We start from the raw sequence: 23992 nt of genomic DNA on the forward strand, positions 1-23992 counted from the left end.
TTTGGATTAAAGCATTATTTTGTGACTATTATTAATTCATTCAAAGACATTCTGGATTATATCATTGTGATACATAAAGACTATTGGCACATAAGCATATTCTAAACTGTATTTCATTCTGAACACCCTATACTCTTGGACTTGCGATAGAACTTTTATGATTAGGTTCTGTGTTACTGGCCCCCTACCAATATGACAAGCATTTAAATGGCATCCTGTAGGAGTATATTAACGTACCTCACTTTTGAAAAGAATGTAGACAACTGACAGAAATGTAATCTAACCACAGCATTCTTCCAGATCACAAAATACAAATATTTGGCCCCAAAAATAGCATCCAGTCAATTGATAAGTACAGCCAAATAAGCACAAATCACTACTGGCAAATCTCATCAAGACTTATACATCTGGTACAGTTTCTGCATCTACAAATGCTCCCTTCAGAGAAATATCAGAGAATAGGAATACTGTTTATTTTGCAAAATCCAGTACTGCATCTGTGGTGAATGTTCATGGTGGAATCAACACACTTCTCAGTGAAAATATGTATACTGTATATACATGTGCTTCATTATAAGCCAACTCAGCTTTAAGTCTACCCAAAATCTTTAGAGCTACGAAAAGACAATTTCTCTTTGACCTGCCAGTAAGTTGGGCTGTATTTTGCAAGTCAGATCTATCTGAAGGGGTGACTTTTAGTCATTGAGTCAGAGATGCACTTTGGAAAAATAGAACCAAACTGTATAGATAGCTAGATTGAAAAAATAGAGACAAAACCACTGTAAAATACAGTTATATTATTGAATGGAATAGGTCACAAATAATTGATAACCTACAATTTGTCCATCTTCATGTAATTAAATCCAATAAAATCCATTTATGATTTTTTATTCACATATAGGTCACATACTAGTATAGTTCTCAATGATCTGGTTCACAATTTCTAATTAGAATGGTTTTCATTTTACATAGCTACTCAAAAAGTGTATTATTTTACATAACCAATTAAAAAGTGTTAGTGTTTCATTTTAATTGAGTAGTTTGAAAAATCATCATTTTGCATAGTTAATTTTAAACATCATTTTATGTAGCTAATTAAATATATTATCATATTTACATGACTAATTAAAATGATTATCATATTTCATAACTAATTAAAAGATAGGCATTTTATTATGACTAACTAAAAAGATTGCAGTTTTATGTGACTTATCAAAAGGATAATTTTACATGACTAATTAAAGGATTATCTATTCAGATGACTACTTAAAGACTGTGTCATTTTACATAACTAATCAAGTACTAAAGAAACAAGAAACTATAAACATAATACATATATTTATCTACTGATCACCTGAACACAGCTTCAATGGTCATCACTGCCATGGGCATTTGCATTCATATTCATTGGTTTAGAGGTTTATTGTCATCTTAATAGGATCTGTATTGTACAATAAAATAATTACATTTTTATATAGGATACATTTGTTGTTCACTGTCAAGCTGGGGATCATCTGTATAAGGTACAGATTAACTACATTCATTTTGAATAGTGCCAACTTTAGAGTACTGCCTGAATTAGAAAAAACATGGCAGTTAAGATTATGAACAATATGGTGGGACATTTTTGTTCTCTGAATATATTTCTGGTTCATTGTGTTTAATTTTTATGACTTGTACCGTTGGTAAACAAAGCTCATGTTTTCATGATATCTCTGTTGGTAAATAAAACTAAAGTGTTCATGAAATCTTTCACTGTTCTCTACCTCATAATATCGTATGGAGAATTAATTGGTACACATAAATCACTTTTACAAGAATCAATATGTACATTGTTGATTTTCAATAATGATTAAAGTAAACCTTCTTCAACAAGTGTAAAATGTTTCTGATCAATAAGTATGATGTATTGTTACTTGAAATGAAGTATTACAACTGTATAAGCTTCTAGTGAAACCTTTACAAAGAAACTTAGGATAAGTGGTTATTATCGGATGAATGTTTTCTTTGCTATTCTTCTTTTATTTGGTCTAAAATATGATCAGAGGACAAAGTTAGTGTGCAGGAGTTTCTTGTGACCTTGATTATTTAGGAAAGTGTTACTCTTATAACTACTGGGATATTGGTGTTTCTTATTTGACTTAACTCGCTTGCATGTTGCTAGTAGTTTTCTTTTAGCACAGATGTAGTCATTTAGAAGTTTGCATGGTAAATAAAATTAGTTGCATACTTCTGTCTTTGGAAACAGATTTCAACCCAGAAATGCTGTTGACAATATTAGTTAAAATTTATTTATAGTAAGACCAAAGGCAGAAAAGATGGTAGCTTGCCAACCAAGAAAGGAAAGACGAAAACCCGCAAGAAGTTACTTGAGACACCCCAGGGAAAAGATTATTCTGGTATTAGTCCACTAGATTTTGTGTACAGTCAGGAGGAATACAATAAGTTTCAGTCGGTTCTAGAAAATAGCTGCAAAAGAAAGAGACCTGTGACAAGATTTAATTTTGGACAGAGCAGTGAAGAAACAAAACCAGGTCCAACAGTTATGAAGTCTGCTTCTACTAATATGACAAAAAAGGAATTCATCCTACCACAGGTAAGCTGCAAAACTTAATTAAAACATTAAAGTCTGTTGACTATCTAAAATTGGGATGTTAAAATGTTGACATAGCTGAAAGTATATTTTCATAATAGGGCATTGTTGCCATTGCAATATATATATATATATATATATATATATATATATATATATATATATATATATATATATATATATATATATATTTTTGATTGATTTTTGCTTGGGAGTAAGTTTTGTTGTTTTACCAAAAAGAGGACATTTTCATTGTTTCTTAAATTTGTGGAATGGGGAAACAGTCCTACCGTTTCCATGCAGATTGAGTCTTTCAATTTATGGTTTGTAGTAATCAAGAAACCCATGAAAATGTATACCACACAAAAAATAGTAAATCCTCAGTATGCACTGTCCACGTGAGCTCAGTTGTCAGCTAAACCAACATTACTGATAAAGCTTGCCAGTAACTTCCCATGTGTCGGTCGTTATTTCTGGGGGTTTTCCTGACTCCTGCTTCACCAAATAAACTGGCAGCCACATATAGTCTATCATTTGCTCAAAAATGGCATTAAAACCATAAAAACCAAACCAAAATTGTTGATTAGGCTTAGTGGTTAAGTTATTTCCTTTTTAGTTAATAAAATTAACTACAAAGGGAGTCTTTTGCTACCAATAATCTTTGTATATGCATGAAACAGGTGTATAAACCGTTGTAGATATCGTATTGGTCACTTAAGTCTCAATATGAGATCAAATGTTAGAAGATAAAAAATTTCATATCACAGAAATACATCAAGGATTTATGGACCACTCCAGTGGTCTAGTGGTTAGAGCATCTGCCTCAGATGCGAGAGGTCATGGGTTTGATCCCTGGTCGAGTCATACCAAAGACTTACAAAAATGGTACTAACAGCTGCCTCGATTGGCACTCAGCATTAAGTGGTTAGTGTTAAGACTGGTCAACCTGGTGTTAGGATAATGTGACTGGGTGGGACATGTGCTACATGTCTGTGGTATGATGCCCTAGTGCTAGACATCACTGTTAACTGCCACACTGCAGACATCGTAGCGATATGATTGAGCAATTGTTAAAGCTACATTAAAATTCCAAATCACACACACACACACTCTTTTACAAATTTGAATGTCCATCAAAATGAATGGAACAATTGACTCAGAGAACATTGTTTCCAACACAGAATTTGTATGGAAGTTCTGTGTGATGTCACATTTTGATTCGTTGAGGTTGTATGATCAGTGTAACAATGTTGATACCTAATATATGTCACTGGAAGTGGTTGGATATTCATGTGAAAGGATTATTACTGGATGAAGAAATTCCATATTTTCTGTAATGTATTTGTGACCAGATATTTTCATTAGTTGATTTGGAACAGGAGACAGTGGAAATTGTATCACATAAGAGACATTAGATCGTTTGAGCTATTTTACTGTGTAAAAATGCTGTGGTTTGATAGTCCTAATGTTCTGCCATTTGAGAGACTGGTTTATGTCTACATTCTTCTATAAACATAGGTGAGTGTTTTGGCTTCTAGATGTTAACATTTAAACCACTCTTTTATGTAGGGTGAATTCCTTGTCTAAGGAATACTGCATATCCCTCCCCTCATGCACACTATCATTGGACCAGTACCCTTAATTTTATTTGTTGTTGATATTGTTTGGGGTTCATAGCCAGTTTTCAGCACATGATAATCCATGGCATAATGAATCCACATGGGTTAAATTCACCATATTCAGAAAGACGTGACCTTTTTTTCTCATTTCCTATTTGTCGGTTGATTTAAAAATTGCCACCAAAATATTCATAGTATTAATAAAAAGAAAAGGTTCCATAAGGCGGGGTAAAGAAAACTCCCACGATAGCAGCCAATCAGTAGAGAGAATATTGTGCAAGAATTTCATGGGCTTATTTTGGACCAATCAGAATCACATATGTGGTATGTTAACATGTGGTAATATCAGCAAGATTAAACTGCACATTCTGCATGTAAAGTGTACAGACTATGTGATAATACATATTATTTGATAATGAGGTATGGAATAATTATTACTTGCTTACGAGAAAAGTGAAATGACAGAATACATAACAATTAACCCCCGATTCACATGTACGTGTATATTGCATTCCTGAGAATCTCACATACATCAGCTTCAGTCCATCGATCAGTGGGAGGCTGTACCTTCATCCTGGTCGGACACATAAAAATGGTGGTCCTACTTGGAAACTCATTCTGTGTTTTCACGTATATATATGAATGCTGAGCGTTTTTGTATGATTTTCTGCTTGGGTGTGTTAATATGCATAAATGCAAGGCGATGGAAAGTCAATAGACATAGATTGTAAGTTTACTGTATTATTTGGTAATGAGATAGGTGAAGTGACAGAATATCTGCATCCTAATAAGATGAACTAAGTGACTGAATATATATGTGATAATGAGATGAGTGAAGTGGCTGAATATATATTTGATAATGAGATGAGTGAAGTGGCTGAATATATATTTGATAATGAGATGAGTGAAGTGGCTGAATATATATTTGATAATGAGATAGGTGAAGTGACAGAATATTTATTGTTTCACAATGAGATAGGACAGGTGAAAGAACAGAATATAAATTTGGTAAGTGACTGAATATATATGTGATAATGAGATGAGTGAAGTGGCAGAATATATATTTGATAATGAGATAGGTGAAGTGGCAGAATATTTATTGTTTCACAATGAGATAGGACAGGTGAAAGAACAGAATATAAATTTGGTAATGAGCTAGGTGAAGCAGCAAGAATATACATTACTTGATATTGAGTTGGATGAAGAGACAGAACATTTTATCACAGTGTTCAGTTTAATATTTTTTTAATATTATAACATGTTAACATATCACTTCAGTTGTTTCTGATTGGTCCAAATTAGTCCATGAAGTTCTTGTAGATTATTCTCTTCACTGATTGGCTGCAGTGGTGGGAAAATTTTCTTTATTTTGTCTTTTGGAACTTTTAATATTTACTAATACTATGAACTTTTTGGCAGCCATTTTTCAAATCGATTGCCAAAACATAATTGGGGAAAAAATGTGATGTCTTTCTGTATATATTACGAATTCATCCTACATGGGCCCATTACACCATGGGGACACTCTTAATAACTTCTTTGGTGTGTGCTATTTTTTATGATTTTTGAGCTTACGAAAGTTTCTCCAGTTATAATTTTCTGATTGCAAAATTGGGGTATTATTTTGAATACAGTGAATTATTGCAATATTTGTTTATATCTGAATTAGATTTCACCTTTGGAACTCGAGCTTTGACCTATAATTTTGTCTTAAACTCTGGCAATCTAGTTGATTAAAATTTGTATGGCTTAAGTTCCATCAGTCATAAGCCAGACAATTTGATGAAAATGAAGACTTGAAAGTGCTAAATTAATTATGCATGACCAGGTAGTGTAAAATGGTTACAACACTGTTTCATAAACTTTATTTAAAATCATGTTAAGTCTAAAATTCAGTGTACTTAGCACGAACATTGGCACTGGTACTGGATTCAAAGATGTAGGTAAGTAAATGGTCCTTCCATGTTGTAGATGTTTGTTCATCACTTTGTGTGACATCATGCTATATATATATATATATATATATATATATATATATATATATATATATATATATATATATATATATATATATATTATATATATATATATTAGAACCTGTTTACTGCAGCTCATAAAACTAATATTTTCACTTGACTATAGACTAGTTGTTCTCAAATGAAAATAGTGCTGCTTGGACATCCAATATGAAATTTTTGTTATTGATATCTTTCAGAATGAATAGTCAAATTAATATGTGCTTTTCACTGAAAGACTTTTTATGATGTCTTGTATATCCTCAATAAAAATGGTGCTAGTTTGATGACCAATATGGTTGTCAGAGTTGCCATCTTGAGAACCTTTTTATCACTATTGTTGTAAAATACATGGTCACTAAAAGACTTCTTAATGGTGTCTTATTCATTCTAAATGAATTTGGTGTATGTTTGATGTTTAGCAAAAACCTTCTAAGGTTTGTACCTCTTGTGATGGATCATTTCCTCAGTATGTTGGTGGCCCCGAATGGCTGAGTGGTCTAAAGCACTCTCCGTTACAGATCACTGCCATCTCACTTCTGTCTGTGTGGGTTCGAGTCTCGGATTCGGCCAATGTGGGTATGTGAGAAGGCTTGCCAGTAGCTTCTCGAGGGTCAGTGGTTCTTTCCGGGGATTTCCCTGGTTCTTCCTCCACCATTATTACTGGCCACCATGTATAGCCTATCGTGTGCTGAAAAATGGCGTTAAACCCTAAAACAACAACAACAACATCCTCAGTATGTTGAAACTATGGTTGAGTGTTATAATAAGTAGAAATATTATGATGTGGTTGTATTATAATTCTGTACATGTATACTGTTATTTAATCAATCTATTTCAGCCATCGACAGAGAAAGATGCACAACCCAGGCATCAGATCTTGAAGGAGTTCAGGGTCATAGAAGGTGATTTAGGAGGGTCAGTCCCTCAAGAAGAGGTCCAGAAACAAAACTGTGCTGATAGACCTAATGGCAGATGCCCTTATCTGATTGTGCTGTGTGTTAGTATGGAGCAAGAGAGAGCTATCAGGAAGCTTTTTAAAGCCATGTGTTGGCCTTACAGATTAAAAGGTAACATTGATCACCTCAGCAACTGCAGTAGTGGTAAGGGCTATATAATTACTTGTGTGTATCAATATATTAACTCCATTAGTGACAGGGGCTCTGTAATTACTCCTGTGTGTATCAGGACAGTAACTCCATTAAGGACAGGAGCAGGACATTCCCCCCATGTCAATTACCCCCCTGCAACTACCCCCCTGCCATTACCCCACATCAGTTACCCCCCCCCCCCCCCCCCCCGGTATATTACCCCCCTGCCATTACCATAGCTGCCAACCCTCACAAATTTGGTGTGAATTTCACGACTGTTTTAGTGATTCACGGATTCACGCCGTAAGTCAAAAATTCACGAATTTTCCAATCCTCAATTATTTTAAATCTTTAATAAAATAACCGATTTCCTGTTAAGCGCTAGTCGTGATATTCGCAGTTGCCGAAACGGTCCGGTACTGCTGGTCACGATATTAGTAGATCTACAGTCGATTAGTACAGTTGGCCCGGTAGCAAGCATTTTAACCTCTTTTAATCTATATGTATAAGAGTAGTTTTACAAATGCTTTTGAGAGAAACTGGGGCTTAACCGGAAATTTGCCCCGTGCATGCGTCAAAACACTGATTTGAGTTACCGTTCAGCCTCGCATATAAGATTTTGAAAATGTCTTCAGGGGGCAGGGTCCAGTTTTTATGTACAAATTTAATGCCGCAATCAGCAACCTAGTATAAAAAATCATAAAAAATCAAATACACAAGTGAGGTCAAAAAGGTCCATATTTTTAGATACCTATATTAAAACAAAGCATAAGAATAGTATTCACTTGACCAGAGAAGTCAATGGCAGTTCATAGCAGAAGAGGTTTATGCACCCCAACCCCTATTTTATACCTGCATTTTTCACATCCAAATGCCATTTTTGACAGCATGTAGTGCTCACAGTGCAAACGCAAGCCCTTTCCCTGGACGAAAATTTTGAAAAACATTGTCTACTAAATAGTTTGATGCAATTCAGAATAGTTGTCATCCAAGCCGTTTTTGAGATACTCGGCTTGCCTTGAACCCACGTGTCTACTGCTATGGGAGGCTAGCTCTTCTTCCTAGCCAACTATTGGTATTTCACTATCAACATACTGCAGAGCAACTATGGAAGGTGTACATGCCTGACATCAGTTTCAAGAACAACACAAGCCCAAAACACCTAGTTCACAAATATATCCATATCTGTAAATAGTAAACAATAATAGCTGAAAAAGTCACACCATAGCCTGAAGTTAAGAAATTTGCCAGGGGCCAATTTACGAAACTGGACCCTGCCACCTTAAGGATTTGGCTCAAAATGGTTTATGTCAAAAGTTGTGTACATATCACATATTTAGACATTATCTAGTACAATGGTATAAAGGAAAACTTTTTGTGCACAAAACTAAAAATGGTATTATGCTTTTAAAAGTTACCTATTTGCGGCAAAAAGCACTGCATTATTTACATTGTGAATTATGACTGACTGCATTTCTTGAAAGATTTCAAATTGTTTGCAACCTACAATGCTCTTGGTCTTTGTTTACCACCATAGCATCAGTACAAAATCAAAATTCCTTTACAATGTTTCATGAATGTCAAGAAGAGATCTGGAAGTTATAAATTTTAGGAGGGAATAACAGAAATGCTATGTTAGGTGTCAGTGACAGAAGTGAAAAGTTTCTCTAAACTCTTCTAGCAAACTTAAAGAAATCACACATTTAAGTAAATCATGTGCTTTAGAAGTACTCTTAGACTGATATAAAAGAAGTGGTTCCTAACTTTTCATTATCATTCTGGAGATGCTAATAGCAACATCAGTGTTGTGTCAGTGTATATTGTTGGGGGGGGGGTAATTGCAACACAAGTCTAGCTAGTCTGGAAAAGTCAAAGTTTAATCAATTAACATTAGACAATGCTGGAATATTGATATACTGATGTGTAGGACCCTAAAACTTACAAAGAGTGACATATCAAATAAATTCATTGATACATAGCCAATGAAATTGACCATACATATACAAATTACTCAATACAGTTTAACAGAGAAATTTCTTCTCAGACACCAATTTACTGACAACTGACTTTAATGTTTTCTGGAGTTTACAAAATCATAGTAAATAATAAGATAAGGTATAGAACAAATATTTATAGTGGAAAATCCAGTTAAAGGTAAAAAGCATATCACCGGCTTGGCTTTTGATAAGCACATACCATAAAACAACTCCTGCTGAAGCTAAGTCTGTCCATCAAAGTCACTCTCTTGTGCACTTAGATCAGAATGAGTATCTGGATGAGATTGAAGCTATTGTTTCTTTCAGCATGACTAACCGATTAATCCTAATCTCTTACTATGCAAACTGACACCTGCAAAAAGAAAAGAAACAAGTGATATTGATGTACTTTTAACGTTCAGTGAAAACATAAGACTTTCAGAGGAGAAACTGTATGTGCATTGTCAAATGCATGAAGCTGCCACTTAATTTTAAGCTTTTCCCCCTTTGTTAACTGAACCTAGAAATTTCAAGATATATACATAACATTGAAACATTTTCTATTATCACCCAAGTGTGAGATGTGAATCTCTTATGTCAACTTCAGAGTGGGGTCATGAAGGTAAAAACTATGTCGGTGTGCTAAAACTTTCATTCTTCTCACCAAAATATAGCAAGTAATATGCCATATGCGTCATTATTTCTAAGACCGTTCCACTGGTGACATTCAATATTCACAACAGTATGTTTATATTTGATTCCTCTGAATTCTATCTGCTCCTGTGGAGTTAAATTACTTTAAAGAATACATGTTGACATGCTATGTAATTGTATAGGTGTGTCTGTATTGAAATGTGAATAGTATTCATAAAAATAGAGGTGCAAAACCTTGACAGCTACAGAAAGTGCAAGACAATACATTATGGTTACCATTTTGTTCTCATATTTAGTAAGTTATATCCAAAATATGCTATTTTGTCATGATGTAAACAGTTCTCACATGGAGGTACAAAACACAGTTACCTCCCTCTCCAAAGAACATCACATACAACACTAAGTAATATATGGAAAAAGGAAGGAGATATAATAAAGCTAATGCATAAAAGTTATTTAAATATACACAAAGAAACAGAAAAGTATAATAGATGTGGCTGACTGCACCATCAAAAAATGATCAATTTTCCTTAAGGGGGCAGGGTCCAGTTTTTATGTACAAATTTAATGCCGCAATCAGCAACCTAGTATAAAAAATCATAAAAAATCAAATACACAAGTGAGGTCAAAAAGGTCCATATTTTTAGATACCTATATTAAAACAAAGCATAAGAATAGTATTCACTTGACCAGAGAAGTCAATGGCAGTTCATAGCAGAAGAGGTTTATGCACCCCAACCCCTATTTTATACCTGCATTTTTCACATCCAAATGCCATTTTTGACAGCATGTAGTGCTCACAGTGCAAACGCAAGCCCTTTCCCTGGACGAAAATTTTGAAAAACATTGTCTACTAAATAGTTTGATGCAATTCAGAATAGTTGTCATCCAAGCCGTTTTTGAGATACTCGGCTTGCCTTGAACCCACGTGTCTACTGCTATGGGAGGCTAGCTCTTCTTCCTAGCCAACTATTGGTATTTCACTATCAACATACTACAGAGCAACTATGGAAGGTGTACATGCCTGACATCAATTTCAAGAACAACACAAGCCCAAAACACCTAGTTCACAAATATATCCATATCTATAAATAGTAAACAATAATAGCTGAAAAAGTCACACCATAGCCTGAAGTTAAGAAATTTGCCAGGGGCCAATTTACGAAACTGGACCCTGCCACCTCACCACCAACGAAAAAGAAATGTATTACTCAAAAAGTGAAGTTTAATTTGGAATATAAAAAAAATTGGCCGTGCATTCTGCCATTAAACATTGATATTCATTCATGCTTTTTGTGCTCAGTGTGTCATTGCAGAGACGATGTGAGGAAGAATGTCGGTTGCAAAAAAAACACGTCAAAGTTGGGAAAATTAAGAATTTGCAGATTTCATCTCTGGAATATTTTAAACCATTTGCGGAAGACCTGCAGGCTACCAACGCTGAAGCATTATTTGTGAGTTTTCTTGTCGAACGCAATCTACCTTTATCAGCTGGAGACCATGCTAAACATTTGTTCTGACAAATGTTCCCGGACTCGAAAATCGCTTTTTTTCCTGTGTAAGAACCGAAAATGCTGCAGTTCCTGTGCATTGTTCACAGCAACAGTGACAGCATAAGAGTATTTTGTTTAGTGAGGAAAAATAAGACAGATTTTAGGGCCTCCTTAGCTGCAGAAAATTTGTCAGCAATTTTAGTTCCCAACATCAACCTGCAGGCAATAAGTCGGAACTGTTTAGAAAACAAATTTACCATCAAGCAGTTGAGGAAGTTCAATACTGCCACAGTATAATGCCTTGATAAATAAATATTTCTGCATATGTGTAGTGTTTTATATTTATTTTGCGAACTCGATATAGTGTAGTATTGACAGTCAGAGTGGTCAGAGTGGATGGAGTTATTGTCATGGTATTTTTCACGAATTTGTGTCCAAATTCACGACTTTTTATCCCTATTTTCACTAATTGTGAGTCTGGAAGGTTGGCAGCTATGCATTACCCCCCTATCAATTACCCCCCCCCCCAAGCATATTACCCCCTGCCATTAGCATCATTTAGACATACAGATACAAAATCGAACTAAAGCAAATACGACGAATTTAATTAAAGTGTACACAAACACAATCTGATAATCCATGCTCAGTCTATACTATTGTTTTGTCATCAGCTCATTGAATAAAATTCGAGCAGAAATGGTTTCTAATTAAGTGTACACAAACACAATCTGATTAGAGGATTGGCTTCACAACAATAAAAATGATTTTAGCAGTTTAATCTGTGGTCCATCTATACAATTGTGTTGGCTTCACCTCACTGAATATACTTCGAGCAGAAATGGTTTCTAATTAAGTGTACACAAATACAATCTGATAAGGGTATTGGCTTCACCTCATTGAATATACTTAAGGCAAAAATTATTTCTATGTGCATGCTCCAGGAAAACTATATATATATATATATATATATATATATATATATATATATATATATATATATATATATATATATATTTACATACGTTCTTAAAAATATATATCACCAGAAATATTTTTACCATGGATAAAGTTCAGAGTATACGTGGAAAGCAAAAAATTATGCACAATGGATATGTCTATGTAAAGCAGAAAGATTTAGCGGCAGGTGTAATCAGTTACGAATGTGAAAAGCGACGAGGAAATTTATTAGGAGTATCTGAATGTAAAGCAAAGATCAAAGCACTTAGAATACTTGCGAGGGATTGCACATAACATTCAGGTGTAATCTTATAAATATAACATATTTTATGGTAATATAACATTATGATATGATGATTTTACTATTGAATATTCCAGGACAAGTATATGTTTTCAAGGCTGAGATTCATTTACTAAAATAAAAATTTAAAATAAATTCTTTTGAAATTTATTTTAATTTATGATTTACTCTTGGGATATAACAATTATATGGGGGGGGGTAATGGCAGGGGGGTAGTTGCGGGGGGGGGGGGGGGGGGGTAATATACCGGGGGCTAATTTCCTAGACCCATTAAGGACAGGGGCTCTGTAAATACTTGTGTGTGTATCAAGATACTAACTCCATTAGTAACAGGGGCTCTGTAACTACTGATGTGTGTATCAAAATATTAACTCCAAAACCAACTAATGGAATTCTGTAAAATTTGTTGACATTATTGAGGATATTGCAAGAATTATATGGTTACAATTTTTTGCATGTTTTACTAAAACTTCTGGACTTTGGCTATATTGAATATTGCTTATTCTTGGTATTGTATATGTGACAAGTTTTTGGTCTTCTAGCTGGCATCTCTTTGAATTGCTGTGCAGAGATTTCAGTAAGAAATAAATAAGCAGGAAAAGTTAAATAATTAGTGTGGTGGGGGTAGGAGGTGTGGTCGAAACCTTTATGTGGTGATCCAGCAGGAAATGTGTACCCCCCATCCAGGCCAAAATGGTGGTGTTGTGTCAGCCTGAGTTAGACTGTCTTTTCTTGTTTGAGAAATGTGAAATTTATTTGAATGGTTTTTTTTATTGTAGAATTTTGTTTTAAATATTGATAATTTTTGTCTTTGGATTTTTTTGTTCCTGATGACCTTGTGACTTCTGTCCTATTAATAATGAAAATAATCATTCAGGCATTGATTTGGTATTGTACCACAACAGTATGTTCATCTTTATTTGAATGAAATCAATATCACGTAGCTACTTGGCTGATAAGAAAATTATATTTAAATAAGTCATGTAAAAAGAAGCAAAGGACATTGCAGTTTGCTAATTGATAGAATATTAAAGAAAATAAGCGAACTTGAGTTTTATAATAATATATTAACTAAAATCAGCAATAAAAATAATCAGTTTAAGAAGATGATGTATGTATTACAGTGATTGAAAGATACTGTAGGCCGTCTGTTGATACTCTATATGTGCTGTAAATATTAACATAAATTACAGTTTTGTTCATAAAAGAAACTGAAGGAAGTAGACAACCTTCAATAAATGTTCAGTATATGTCAGAATATGTGTTCTGTTCATGTTGTATTTTATGTATATAATGTGCTTTTACCTGTTGTATTTAGATCAAAATGGAAGCAAAATGTTTGACATGTAAATAGGTGCTTCCATATAATGTCACTAACAGGTGATATTCTGCCCATTATACCTGGATGATGGGCAACCTGGTAATTCTCCTATATGCAACCATCAAAATTGACCATTTTTAACAAGGCACATTGAAACAAAATCAACTTATAAATTACTAATCTAGATACTAACAGAAAGCCTGATTTGCCTTCTGTTTGTATGTTTTGTAATAGTATCTTGAGATTCAATGAATTTATTCTAACTCAGAATCTGCCAGTATACCACAAATATGGCTGCTGATGAGGTCATTTGGGATAAATCTATTGTCATTGGTATTGTTTGTTTATTTTATCATTAAGTATCAAATAAACTGTCTTATTCCATCTGAGTTTCATACTGTCCTGATTGTACTAATAGTTTAAAAGTATGACAATTTGTTACAAAGCAGGTTCTGTTACAGGTGACATTATTTCACAAGTATTTACATGTGATGACCACACCTGATTGTGATTGATTAGGCAAAGTAGGAAAGCGGATTAATATTTATAGTTGTCTCTGACATAGATCGAAACAGTGTTCGGCAAGTGGTATCAACAATGCTAAATCAGAAAATACAAGCCTTTTCTATACTTAGACTAATCCGTATCAGATGAAAGAAAATGCTGGTCTTAATAGATGAGTCATCTCCCACTAAATGTAGTGATGTATTAGAAAAGTTGAAAATAAACATGCAAGTAATAAGGGTTTGCAGATAAATTAATATATTAACGACAGGTGGCCCTTGTACATTATCTGAACATTTCAATGGAGAGCTGTTCAATCAGATAACCCATCTAGATAATGAAGTTTACTTATTGACATAAAGTTATATGGTTGGCTTAGTTTTCACTATGCATTTTACACAGTTTCAAATCTGTATAACTTCAATGTTTCTGGATTCGTTTTTATTAACATTTTGTCACATACCCACAAGTATTCCAACAATAAACAATATATGGAAATCTTTATCTGTGAAGGATAAAGTTAATTTCTAAAGAAAGAGTTATACTAATTTATCAATAAAGCATTCTTCTTTTCTTTTGACATTGTCTGATCATAATCTGTCACAGGAACAGCTCCTACTTCAAAAATCTAGCTGCCCAACCTGCAAAATGTTAACAATTTATTTCGGCTTCTCTTTGTAATGAATTTGAAGACTATTTTCCACTAACAGGGATGGCAGTCAGATAAGAGTTGTCTCCCATGGGATAGAGGAATTGGTGCCAAATCCAGTCTTTCACCAGTTACTATGTTCATTTGTGCCTGCTTAGCACACCCTCTTAAGAGGTGTTGCAGGTACCTTAGATGATATTGCTGACCTGGTATTGTCAAAACCTTCCTCATTATGTATGGACTTAAAATATTTCATTCCATGCAACAGTTTGTTTGCAGCATAGCTATTGGCTCCATACATGACTTAGTTCCATAGCTGCTTCCAGTATTCACCAGCTCATGAACAGAGATGCATTTCTGTGCACTTCTGCAAAGCTAAATGTCTACTATAAGGCCACCCAAAGATTTCAATTTAATCTTTAATCTGGCTTTTTTCAAGGCCACACACAGGAAGTCAGGACACAGACTGCCAAAGAGGCAAACCTCATACAAACCCAGATCCCAGACTTTGTTTCACAAGAGCAACCACTGAAGAGGGAAGGGCCACTCTAAGTCTGGGATATCCACTACTAGATTTTATATCTCAGTCCACTTTCCCAGAGTAAGTGATGAGAAGGCAAAGGTAGGGAAGGACTGGTTTTTGCCATTTCTGTGTCTGGCATCCTCCCCACAGAAATGTTGACATACCCATTTCAAACATCCAAGCTGATGAATGACTTATTAAACGCTTTACTATGGAATGGGAGTCTCCACACCTAAATCACCCCAGGGTCCTGCAAATCATGATGGAGGGCTTCCAGATCATGTTCCTCAACCCTCCACTGCTGTGTTAGGTTCTATTCATTGCAGACATCAGCATAATTCTGCAGCAGGAAATAAACTTTGTATAAAAAGAGCAACTGGGATCATTTCGCAACACAAAACTCATATGAATATTTCATAAGTTATCTTGATCAGTATATTAAGGCTCCTTAGTTCAAACTGGAGACCCTGAAATTGGTACTTAGTGCAGTTCAGGAGGGAGATAATGCAGTCAACCTAGATGTGTATGTTCATTTTCCTATACACTTGTCTTCAAGAAAATTACTCAGGCTCACCATGTACCAGTCATCTAGAAAAGATGTCCTGATTTTGTTCCAACTGCACGAATGTCATAAATTATTTCAGAAGGCAATGGGAAATCAAGTCCCTAGATCTCTGCTTTCATGTTTGGGATTTTCTTAGGTGGTGTCCTGATTGACAAGTCCATATTTAAGTTTGCAACATCTCAAGCAGGTTCAGTGTCATTTGTGGACTCTCCAGATGGAATCAACTGTTTACACAAAATGGTCCATTTGCAATTAGTATTCAGACAGATCGACACCTGCTTTGGTTCACCTCTTTGTATTGAGTTGGAAGGAGACGTTTACCAACCTTCATCTTGTCAGTCCCAGGTCTAAAATGAATGGGTAGTCAAGGCCACCTCACATAATTTGAACAGTCTCAACGCATACATATTTCTCTTTAATAAACTCTGATTTCCAAGGTCACTAACAAAGGGATGTAATCCAATACAGAACAAACTTGATTATTCCCACTACGGTGGACAAATTCATTGACTGGTGTTCTCCAGAATCTGGTTAAATATATTCCCTTAGAAAGAAACATTTCTGTGAATAAGTTGGAAGAAGAATTGCTCAGTCAGGAATGTCCACCACATTGAAAGCCTGTAATGGGAAATGGAGAGTCTTCTTCCAGTGTTGCAAGCAGAGAAGCATTTCTCCCTTAAAAATGGTATCATAAATATCTGACTTCTCCTGTACATGGCTTTTAAAGAAAGTTAGCTTATGGCACACTAAAGGGCTACCATTCTGTGATTTGTGACGTTTTGGCATCATACAATACAAAGACCTCTTAGACCTTCTTGCCTTTTAAGACATGAATTGACCAAAGGCTTTGAACCTTGGGTTGAGATGTAACTGTATAAATCACCCTTTGAAGTACTGTCTAGAGCCTCACTGACTTCTCTTTTGTACAAGACCTGCTTCCTTGCTACTTTAGCTAAGCAGGCAAAATCAGTGAAATTTGTGCCATATTAGTCTCCCCAAACATATCATTGGGAAATATTTCTTCTTTGGTCTCATCTTTCTACAGGCATTTTCAGAATCTTGTTGGGGAATTGAAGCGGTACCCAAAGCATATGGAGACAATCCAAAGAGAGAGATCTAACTTGTTCTTTCTGTGAAAAGAAGGAAGCAATGGTATTTACATTCAGGTTCATTCATCCTGGGTAATCTGAGTTGCCTGTTCTTCTTACAAAGAACTAACCCAAGACCATATTAATTTCTTATGGCATCAGGTTTTGGTTGTCACCATCAGAATAGCATTCAGCAAAACTCCTCCCTGACCAACAGACAACTTTTTAGTGCTTTTGTTGCATACATGATCCAAGATAAATGGCTAATGTCTTTTTTGTGGCTTCTGATTGCTTGATTTGTGAGATAGATGTTAGGTTGCCCTCAGTCTTGATATTACACATCTGGCAGTTTATTCATTGTTCTTTTCAAGTACATAATAATAAAACAATTCTATTGGCTCATACTTTTAGTTTATTTAAGCATGCAACAGATTATCAGAGGGTGGTCTACATGTTCTTTTATTGTCTCACCTGCAACATTAAGATAGAGTGTCAAAGTGTTGTGTTGATGTTTTTGAGATTCTGATAATGGTGGGGATAATCATTGTTGAGTTCATAGATGACACATTGCATTCATATGTAGTGGGGATGCACCATTGTCAAAATAACATATAGCACATTGCATTCAGACAAAGTGGGCATACATAATTGTGAAGGTCACAGATAATGCACTGCATTTAGATATGGTGGGGATAGTCAATTTACAGGTCACAGATGATACATTGACTCAAGTACATGGGGATACATCATTATCTAGTCTGAGTTTCCGCTGACCCTTGACAGCCCATTTTTGATATTTGGATGTTTATGTTGGGGTGTAGAGTTAGAGTCCATTGCCTATCGAAAAGTTGGAATTTGCTGACACTGTTTGGTATCAGCATAGGGTAGCCACTTACTAGCCAGCCCAGCAAACCTGAACAACCATTGATTGAGATATACCTGCATGAAATCGATAGGAATATTATTTATTTTCTCAGAAATTGCAAGTATAGCATTCGTTATATCTTTAATCCACTGACAGATGAGACAGAAGTACATCATTGCTGAAATTTGACCAGGATTTTGCCGTTAGTAATTTCATAGTCTTGTGACTACACAAATTTCGCAACCTACATGTCAATGACATCAACAGTCAAGTAGTCACATGATATCAAAAATAACCATTTCTAGTGTTGCTGTAGGAAAACAAATTGAATATATAAATGAAAGTCATGTAATCGTAATAGAAAAAGGAAAGAACATAAACGTCTCAAAATATTCATTCTGAAACAGCAACCGGAAATCTGTAAGTGTTGCAGCAACTTGAAGAAAACCAGATTCACTAAGCGTGAGCAGATATTAATGTGGCAGTCACGAGATACCAACAAAACCATCGCTGACAAATGCTCATTTACTTGTTGAAAATGGTTTTATCCACCTTGCTGTGATACCGACAGGTTTCTGGTCTTTGTTCTCAAAACAAATATTTTGAGAATTAAGTGTGCATTATATTTATTTACAAAAATTATGGGACTTTTAATTAATATTTTCTAATTTCATGTATAACAATTTTGGAAATTTGTTTACTGCTGATTTCACATAACTATTGGATCTCTGATGTTGTTGACAAGTAGGTTGCAAGATTTGTGTAGACATGTGATTAGGAATGCTAATGCCAAGATCAGGTCAAATTTAAGCAATGATGTGCTTTCATCTCATCTGTCAGCAGATTAAAGACATGATGAATACTATGCTCATGATTTCTGAGAAAATAAGTCAAATTCATATCAGTTTCAAACAGGTATATCTTGATGAAAGGTCAAATTTAGTTTGCCATGCCGGTTAGTAAGCGGCTACCCTATGCCGACACCAGATGGTATTGGCAAATTCCAACTTTTAGATAGGCAATGGATTTTGACCTTACACAATATAAATATAAAAAATTGGGTGTCACGGGTCGGAGGAAAACTCAGACTAATCATTAGACTAGTCATTATCCTGGTCACCAATACATCATTGTTTAGGTCGCAGATGATGCATTGCTGTCAGCAAATTCATTAGTTATAATGGTAATGGACCATCTTAACCAATAAACTGATTATCACAATTCTTTTACTGATGGTCTTTGAAATTCTTAATTGATACAAATCCTGATGTTGATTATGATGATGATAACGACAACAACTTATGATAACCCATGCAAGAATAAAGGTATAGTATGTTTGTATTTCTTGTACATTAATAAAATATTATAATAATCTCCACAATAAATGCTAGACAGCAGTTCAGAAAAAGTAAACACATGGGTGAAGGTTCTCTGTCATATGATGGAAATTCCATCTTCAGATTGTACCCACAGGTCAGTCTTCCATATTGTGCAAATCCGTTGAATTTTGCTGGAGTGGGTAGAGTGTTAAAGATGTAAAACTTTTAGTAAGAAAAAAAGTCAATGCATACAGGTACTGAATTTTAAACTTATGATTTACCGTTGATTGAGCAATCAGACGTTTTCATGCAATATTCAGTTCACTCAAGGCTTCTTGGATGTGTTCTGCTGACTCATGAAGTTCGTATGCCACTCCATAATTCAGTGCCCTCCATGGAAACCCGAATAACTCATTTGTTATATTTCATTCCTACATATTCCACATAGGAACGATACTGGATAGAGGGCACTGAACTATTTGAGTAAGATACCTTAGCCAATTATATACCTACATGTATATCATTCTACCATTGGTTTCTGTCCCCACCCCCTTTTTGCTTCAAGTGTTACATGTTTAGGCTCGAATAAACAGTAACACAAAAAGAGTGAAAACAACAAGCTTTTTAAAATTTAACAAATAATTTATTTTCCTGGAAAATTCTGTAAAAATGAAAAAAAGGAGAAGAACTTGGGTTTCAAGAATCAAATCCAAAAATAATCTTAGAACAATCCATGAATTAAATTACAAAAGTCCTAGTAATAAATGTTCTAATAATTTCAAATTTGAATCCTGATGTAAAATCCAAGATGGATGATTGAATTTCTTGCGATATGTTTGGGAAAAAAGTAGAATTTACTGTATGGTCAACTTGGAAAGTTCAACATAATGATAAATTGTCATGGTAAACATTTTCTTTTTAATTGACATTGAAGAAAATAATCATTTTATTATGAGTACATGTATATATTTCTTTATGTTACAGGAACTTATGGTATTGTAAACTATTCTGATAATATCGATGATATGAAACTGCCAGATGACTTCTTAATCACCATAAACTCACCAGAAGACCCATCCAAGTGTGAAGAATTAGGAATAGAAGTTAGCACAGAAATAATTCCACAACCACCATACAAAAGCATTCCACATCACTCAGAAAGTTGTACAAGCAAACAAACATCGTATCAGACCTCAGATTCTGGCAAAGATGTTCAGTTCAACAAAGAACCAGACTGTGCAAAAATTAAAGAGGAACCACCTCTAGATCCAGATTACATGATGGCTACAGAGCCACAAATTCGACAGCAAAGTTATGATGGAACAAAACAGTTTGCATTAGATGGCAGTCCTTCAGATACGGGTCATGGTCAGTTTATCAGGAGTTATAACTTTTCTGGATCAGAAGGGAGACTTTCCTCAAATACACATACTGAATGCAAGACTCACGACATAGAGTTCAGCCATAATACTGATTCGTATTCGGCAGATAAACTGGGATTAGATAATTTTGTTCAGGATTCAAATGAGAAAGAGGCAAGCTCTGATGGCGAGTCATATTTGGACACTCCAGTGTGCAAGAATTGGACAAAAATGAGGAGGACAGACCAAAGGAATGACCTGGTTGAGAGTCATCATGGAAGAATGATGAAAAATGATTCACATTTGACTGTCAGATGTTCAAGTGTCACAACTCCAGCAAGTATGTACATATCAAATAGAAAGGTTGAATACAACTATTCTAACAAACTAGAAGTGACAGAGAATAGAGAGACAGAAGGAAGCAATAATTCAAAAAAATTAGTGATGAAAAGGAAGTTTGAAATGACTGAAGATGGAATATATGGAAGAGAGGAACATTTCAATCAAATTCCACTGGTTGGAATAAAACAAGAAAAAGACAATGAATAAAACAAACATGATTGAAGATTGATGTGAAAGATATGTTATTAAGGAGTGTTTTGTCATTTTCTATGAAATTAAGTATTTGTGCTCTTTTGAAACCTATTGAGCATGAATTTTGAGTTCAAGAGCCAAGAAAAATCATATTTTGTCACTTTTTAAGAAAAGTAAGAATTACCATATATAGTCCGTAGAATTCAGCTGTAAATTGTATAGATGCAGATCTTCTGTTAATAGTGTGCTAGCATGTCATAGTCAGTGCAGGAGTAACCAGTAGAACAAACAACATAGATCTTTACCTGCCGGCACATTATGTGGTAGCAGATCAAGGTCTTTGTTGTTGGATTTGTCTCAGAAGTATATATATATATATATATATATATATATATATATATATATATATATATATATATATATATATATATATATGGTACAGTGATTCAGATGTATTCTAAGTATTTTTTTTAATCTATTTTTACGATTTTAGTTTTGTGTTCTTAAGCATTGAGAACACTAATTTAAAACCAGATTTTAACAATATACATTTCTTAAGCAGAATAAGATCTGGTTGTTAAAGTGTAATAAAGAAAACTTACATAAAATAAAATGTGAAAAGGTACATCTTACATCATGTTAGGAACAATGAATCTAATGGTAAACTTTACAGAATAAAATTTTCAAATGAAATATTTTATAATGAGAAAGAATCTTTGTTTTGAAATAACATAGAGAACAAATCTTTTAAAATTTCATGACATCTTTAAAGTAATTGATGAAAAGCCAGAAGAAAATAAATATTATAAGTGTTTGATTGCAGTTAATATTAGGGGAGAGATGATAAACCTGTGCCATGCTATAGATACGATTCAGGATACACAGCCTGCGATACAATACATATCGATACACATATGAACTTGATGGTCTTTCCATCTTTAGAAGGCAGATGGTGCCCTTTCATGCATGTTGACATTCTTGGTTGTATTTCCAGCATGCAGACTACAGATAGACATATTATTATGATATATTTATATGCAATTCTTATTTGATGAGAATATATCAACATTACTTTCAAACAGACTACCTGTTGGTTGCAGTGAGTTTTATCCGACATTTTAGGTCATTTAATGGTGGATCCATTTAACTCCCTTTGCTTTGTGTAACATGAATGATTTGAAAAGATATTATCAATTTTGTGTGTCAGTTACACTTGGAAAACATTACAATGTTATTTTCAAAACAGAAATTATGCAAGTTCCTCGTGCAAACAAAATGTCATTTAAAACCATTCCAGGCAATGGGAATAAGGTTTAATACCAACAAGATCTGTCACATTTTATTTCCTGCATATGCAAAAGACTGCTGCAGCCACAGGTACTTGTATTTGTTAGTGAAGAAGTAAAACTATTGAATACACCTAATCCTATTCTACAATTTTCTTTTAACTTACACAAGGTGATAAACTTGAGCAGTTTGAAATCTACCCCATTGCTCATTCTATGCTAATTTCAGTTATTACATCAGTGATTCCATTCACTGGTTGAATATCTCTGCATAAAAAAGAGAAATTTCAAATTTGTTTACTGTGTACAATTTAAAAAGAGATGATGACAGGATATTATCTTAAGGGAGACTTCCCCCTTTATCAAAGAAAAAAGGAGGGGGAGGAAGAAATGGGCATAGGATAATATTAATCTAAACATCAATATCTGTCTCTTTTTCTTCCTGCTGCACTTTCTTATTGCTCTACTGAAATCAGCATCTCTGACAGATGTCACCTCTAGTTGTATAATCAATTATCTTTTAATTATGAGCATACTCTGCTCCTTTTCTTTGTATCAACATAAACTTCCTTTTCTACATTATTAGTTTACTGACTACTTTGCCAAATTTCTTATCTCTTCCATTATTACTTTATAAGGGTATTCAGTCAATCACTGCCTGTGCAGACAGAGGTATTACAATAAATATCTGTACTTAATTGCATTTTTAACCCTTATTCAATTTATCTTAACCCTGATATGGATACTTTTATCTGGTTTTGTAGCATATGATCGGCAGGGCGAATTTTATCAATTAAAAAATGAAATTAGCATTATAATTTTAAATTGTCTGCGTTTTAATTAATAGGCAGAGTATTATGCCCTTTATACATTTTTAATTTTGAAATATCACTGAAAGTGTCATGTTGTTTATTTTTTGTCCATCCAGCATGTACATCTGACTAGTATTTAACACCATTTCGGGCTCAAAATCACTCACTGGTGTCTCCATTAACATTTTCCCAGCTCCAATAATCTGATCTACTTCATAACAGACATTACTATCATCATCATAATCATCAGCAAGTATTTGCCAAGCAAAATTGTAATGAACCACACCAGGAATCAGACATTTTGGATTTTCTAGGTAGCCAGTATTTTAAACAAGCATTTGTAAAACTTTCTTCATGAATGGCTTAAATTATGCCATAATTTTTATTCCTGGGGATGTTGTTCTAATCAAATTTAGTTTCACAACCATTCATATCATGCTTGATAAACCCAAATGTGGACCAGTTG

At 34.3% G+C, this 23992-nt stretch overlaps 1 protein-coding gene across 2 annotated transcripts in view; it reads left to right on the plus strand.

Annotated features, from left to right (window-relative positions):
* Window positions 1–23532, plus strand: part of LOC149795291 (uncharacterized) — a 50802-nt gene extending 27270 nt beyond the window's left edge. For both annotated transcript variants that reach the window (XM_089965014.1, XM_089965016.1), the window contains exons 3-5: window positions 2299–2596; window positions 7069–7297; window positions 20518–23532. In XM_089965014.1, coding sequence (XP_089821140.1) covers window positions 2299–2596; window positions 7069–7297; window positions 20518–21443 — 1453 coding nt within the window. In that variant the 3' untranslated portion in view covers window positions 21444–23532. The remainder of the gene's footprint in view (window positions 1–2298; window positions 2597–7068; window positions 7298–20517) is intronic.
* Window positions 23533–23992: the final 460 nt, after the last annotated feature.

This window comes from Sinohyriopsis cumingii, chromosome 7, assembly GCF_028554795.1.
Source record: "Sinohyriopsis cumingii isolate HCF-2022 chromosome 7, ASM2855479v2, whole genome shotgun sequence".
NCBI classification, from domain to species: domain Eukaryota; kingdom Metazoa; phylum Mollusca; class Bivalvia; order Unionida; family Unionidae; genus Sinohyriopsis; species Sinohyriopsis cumingii.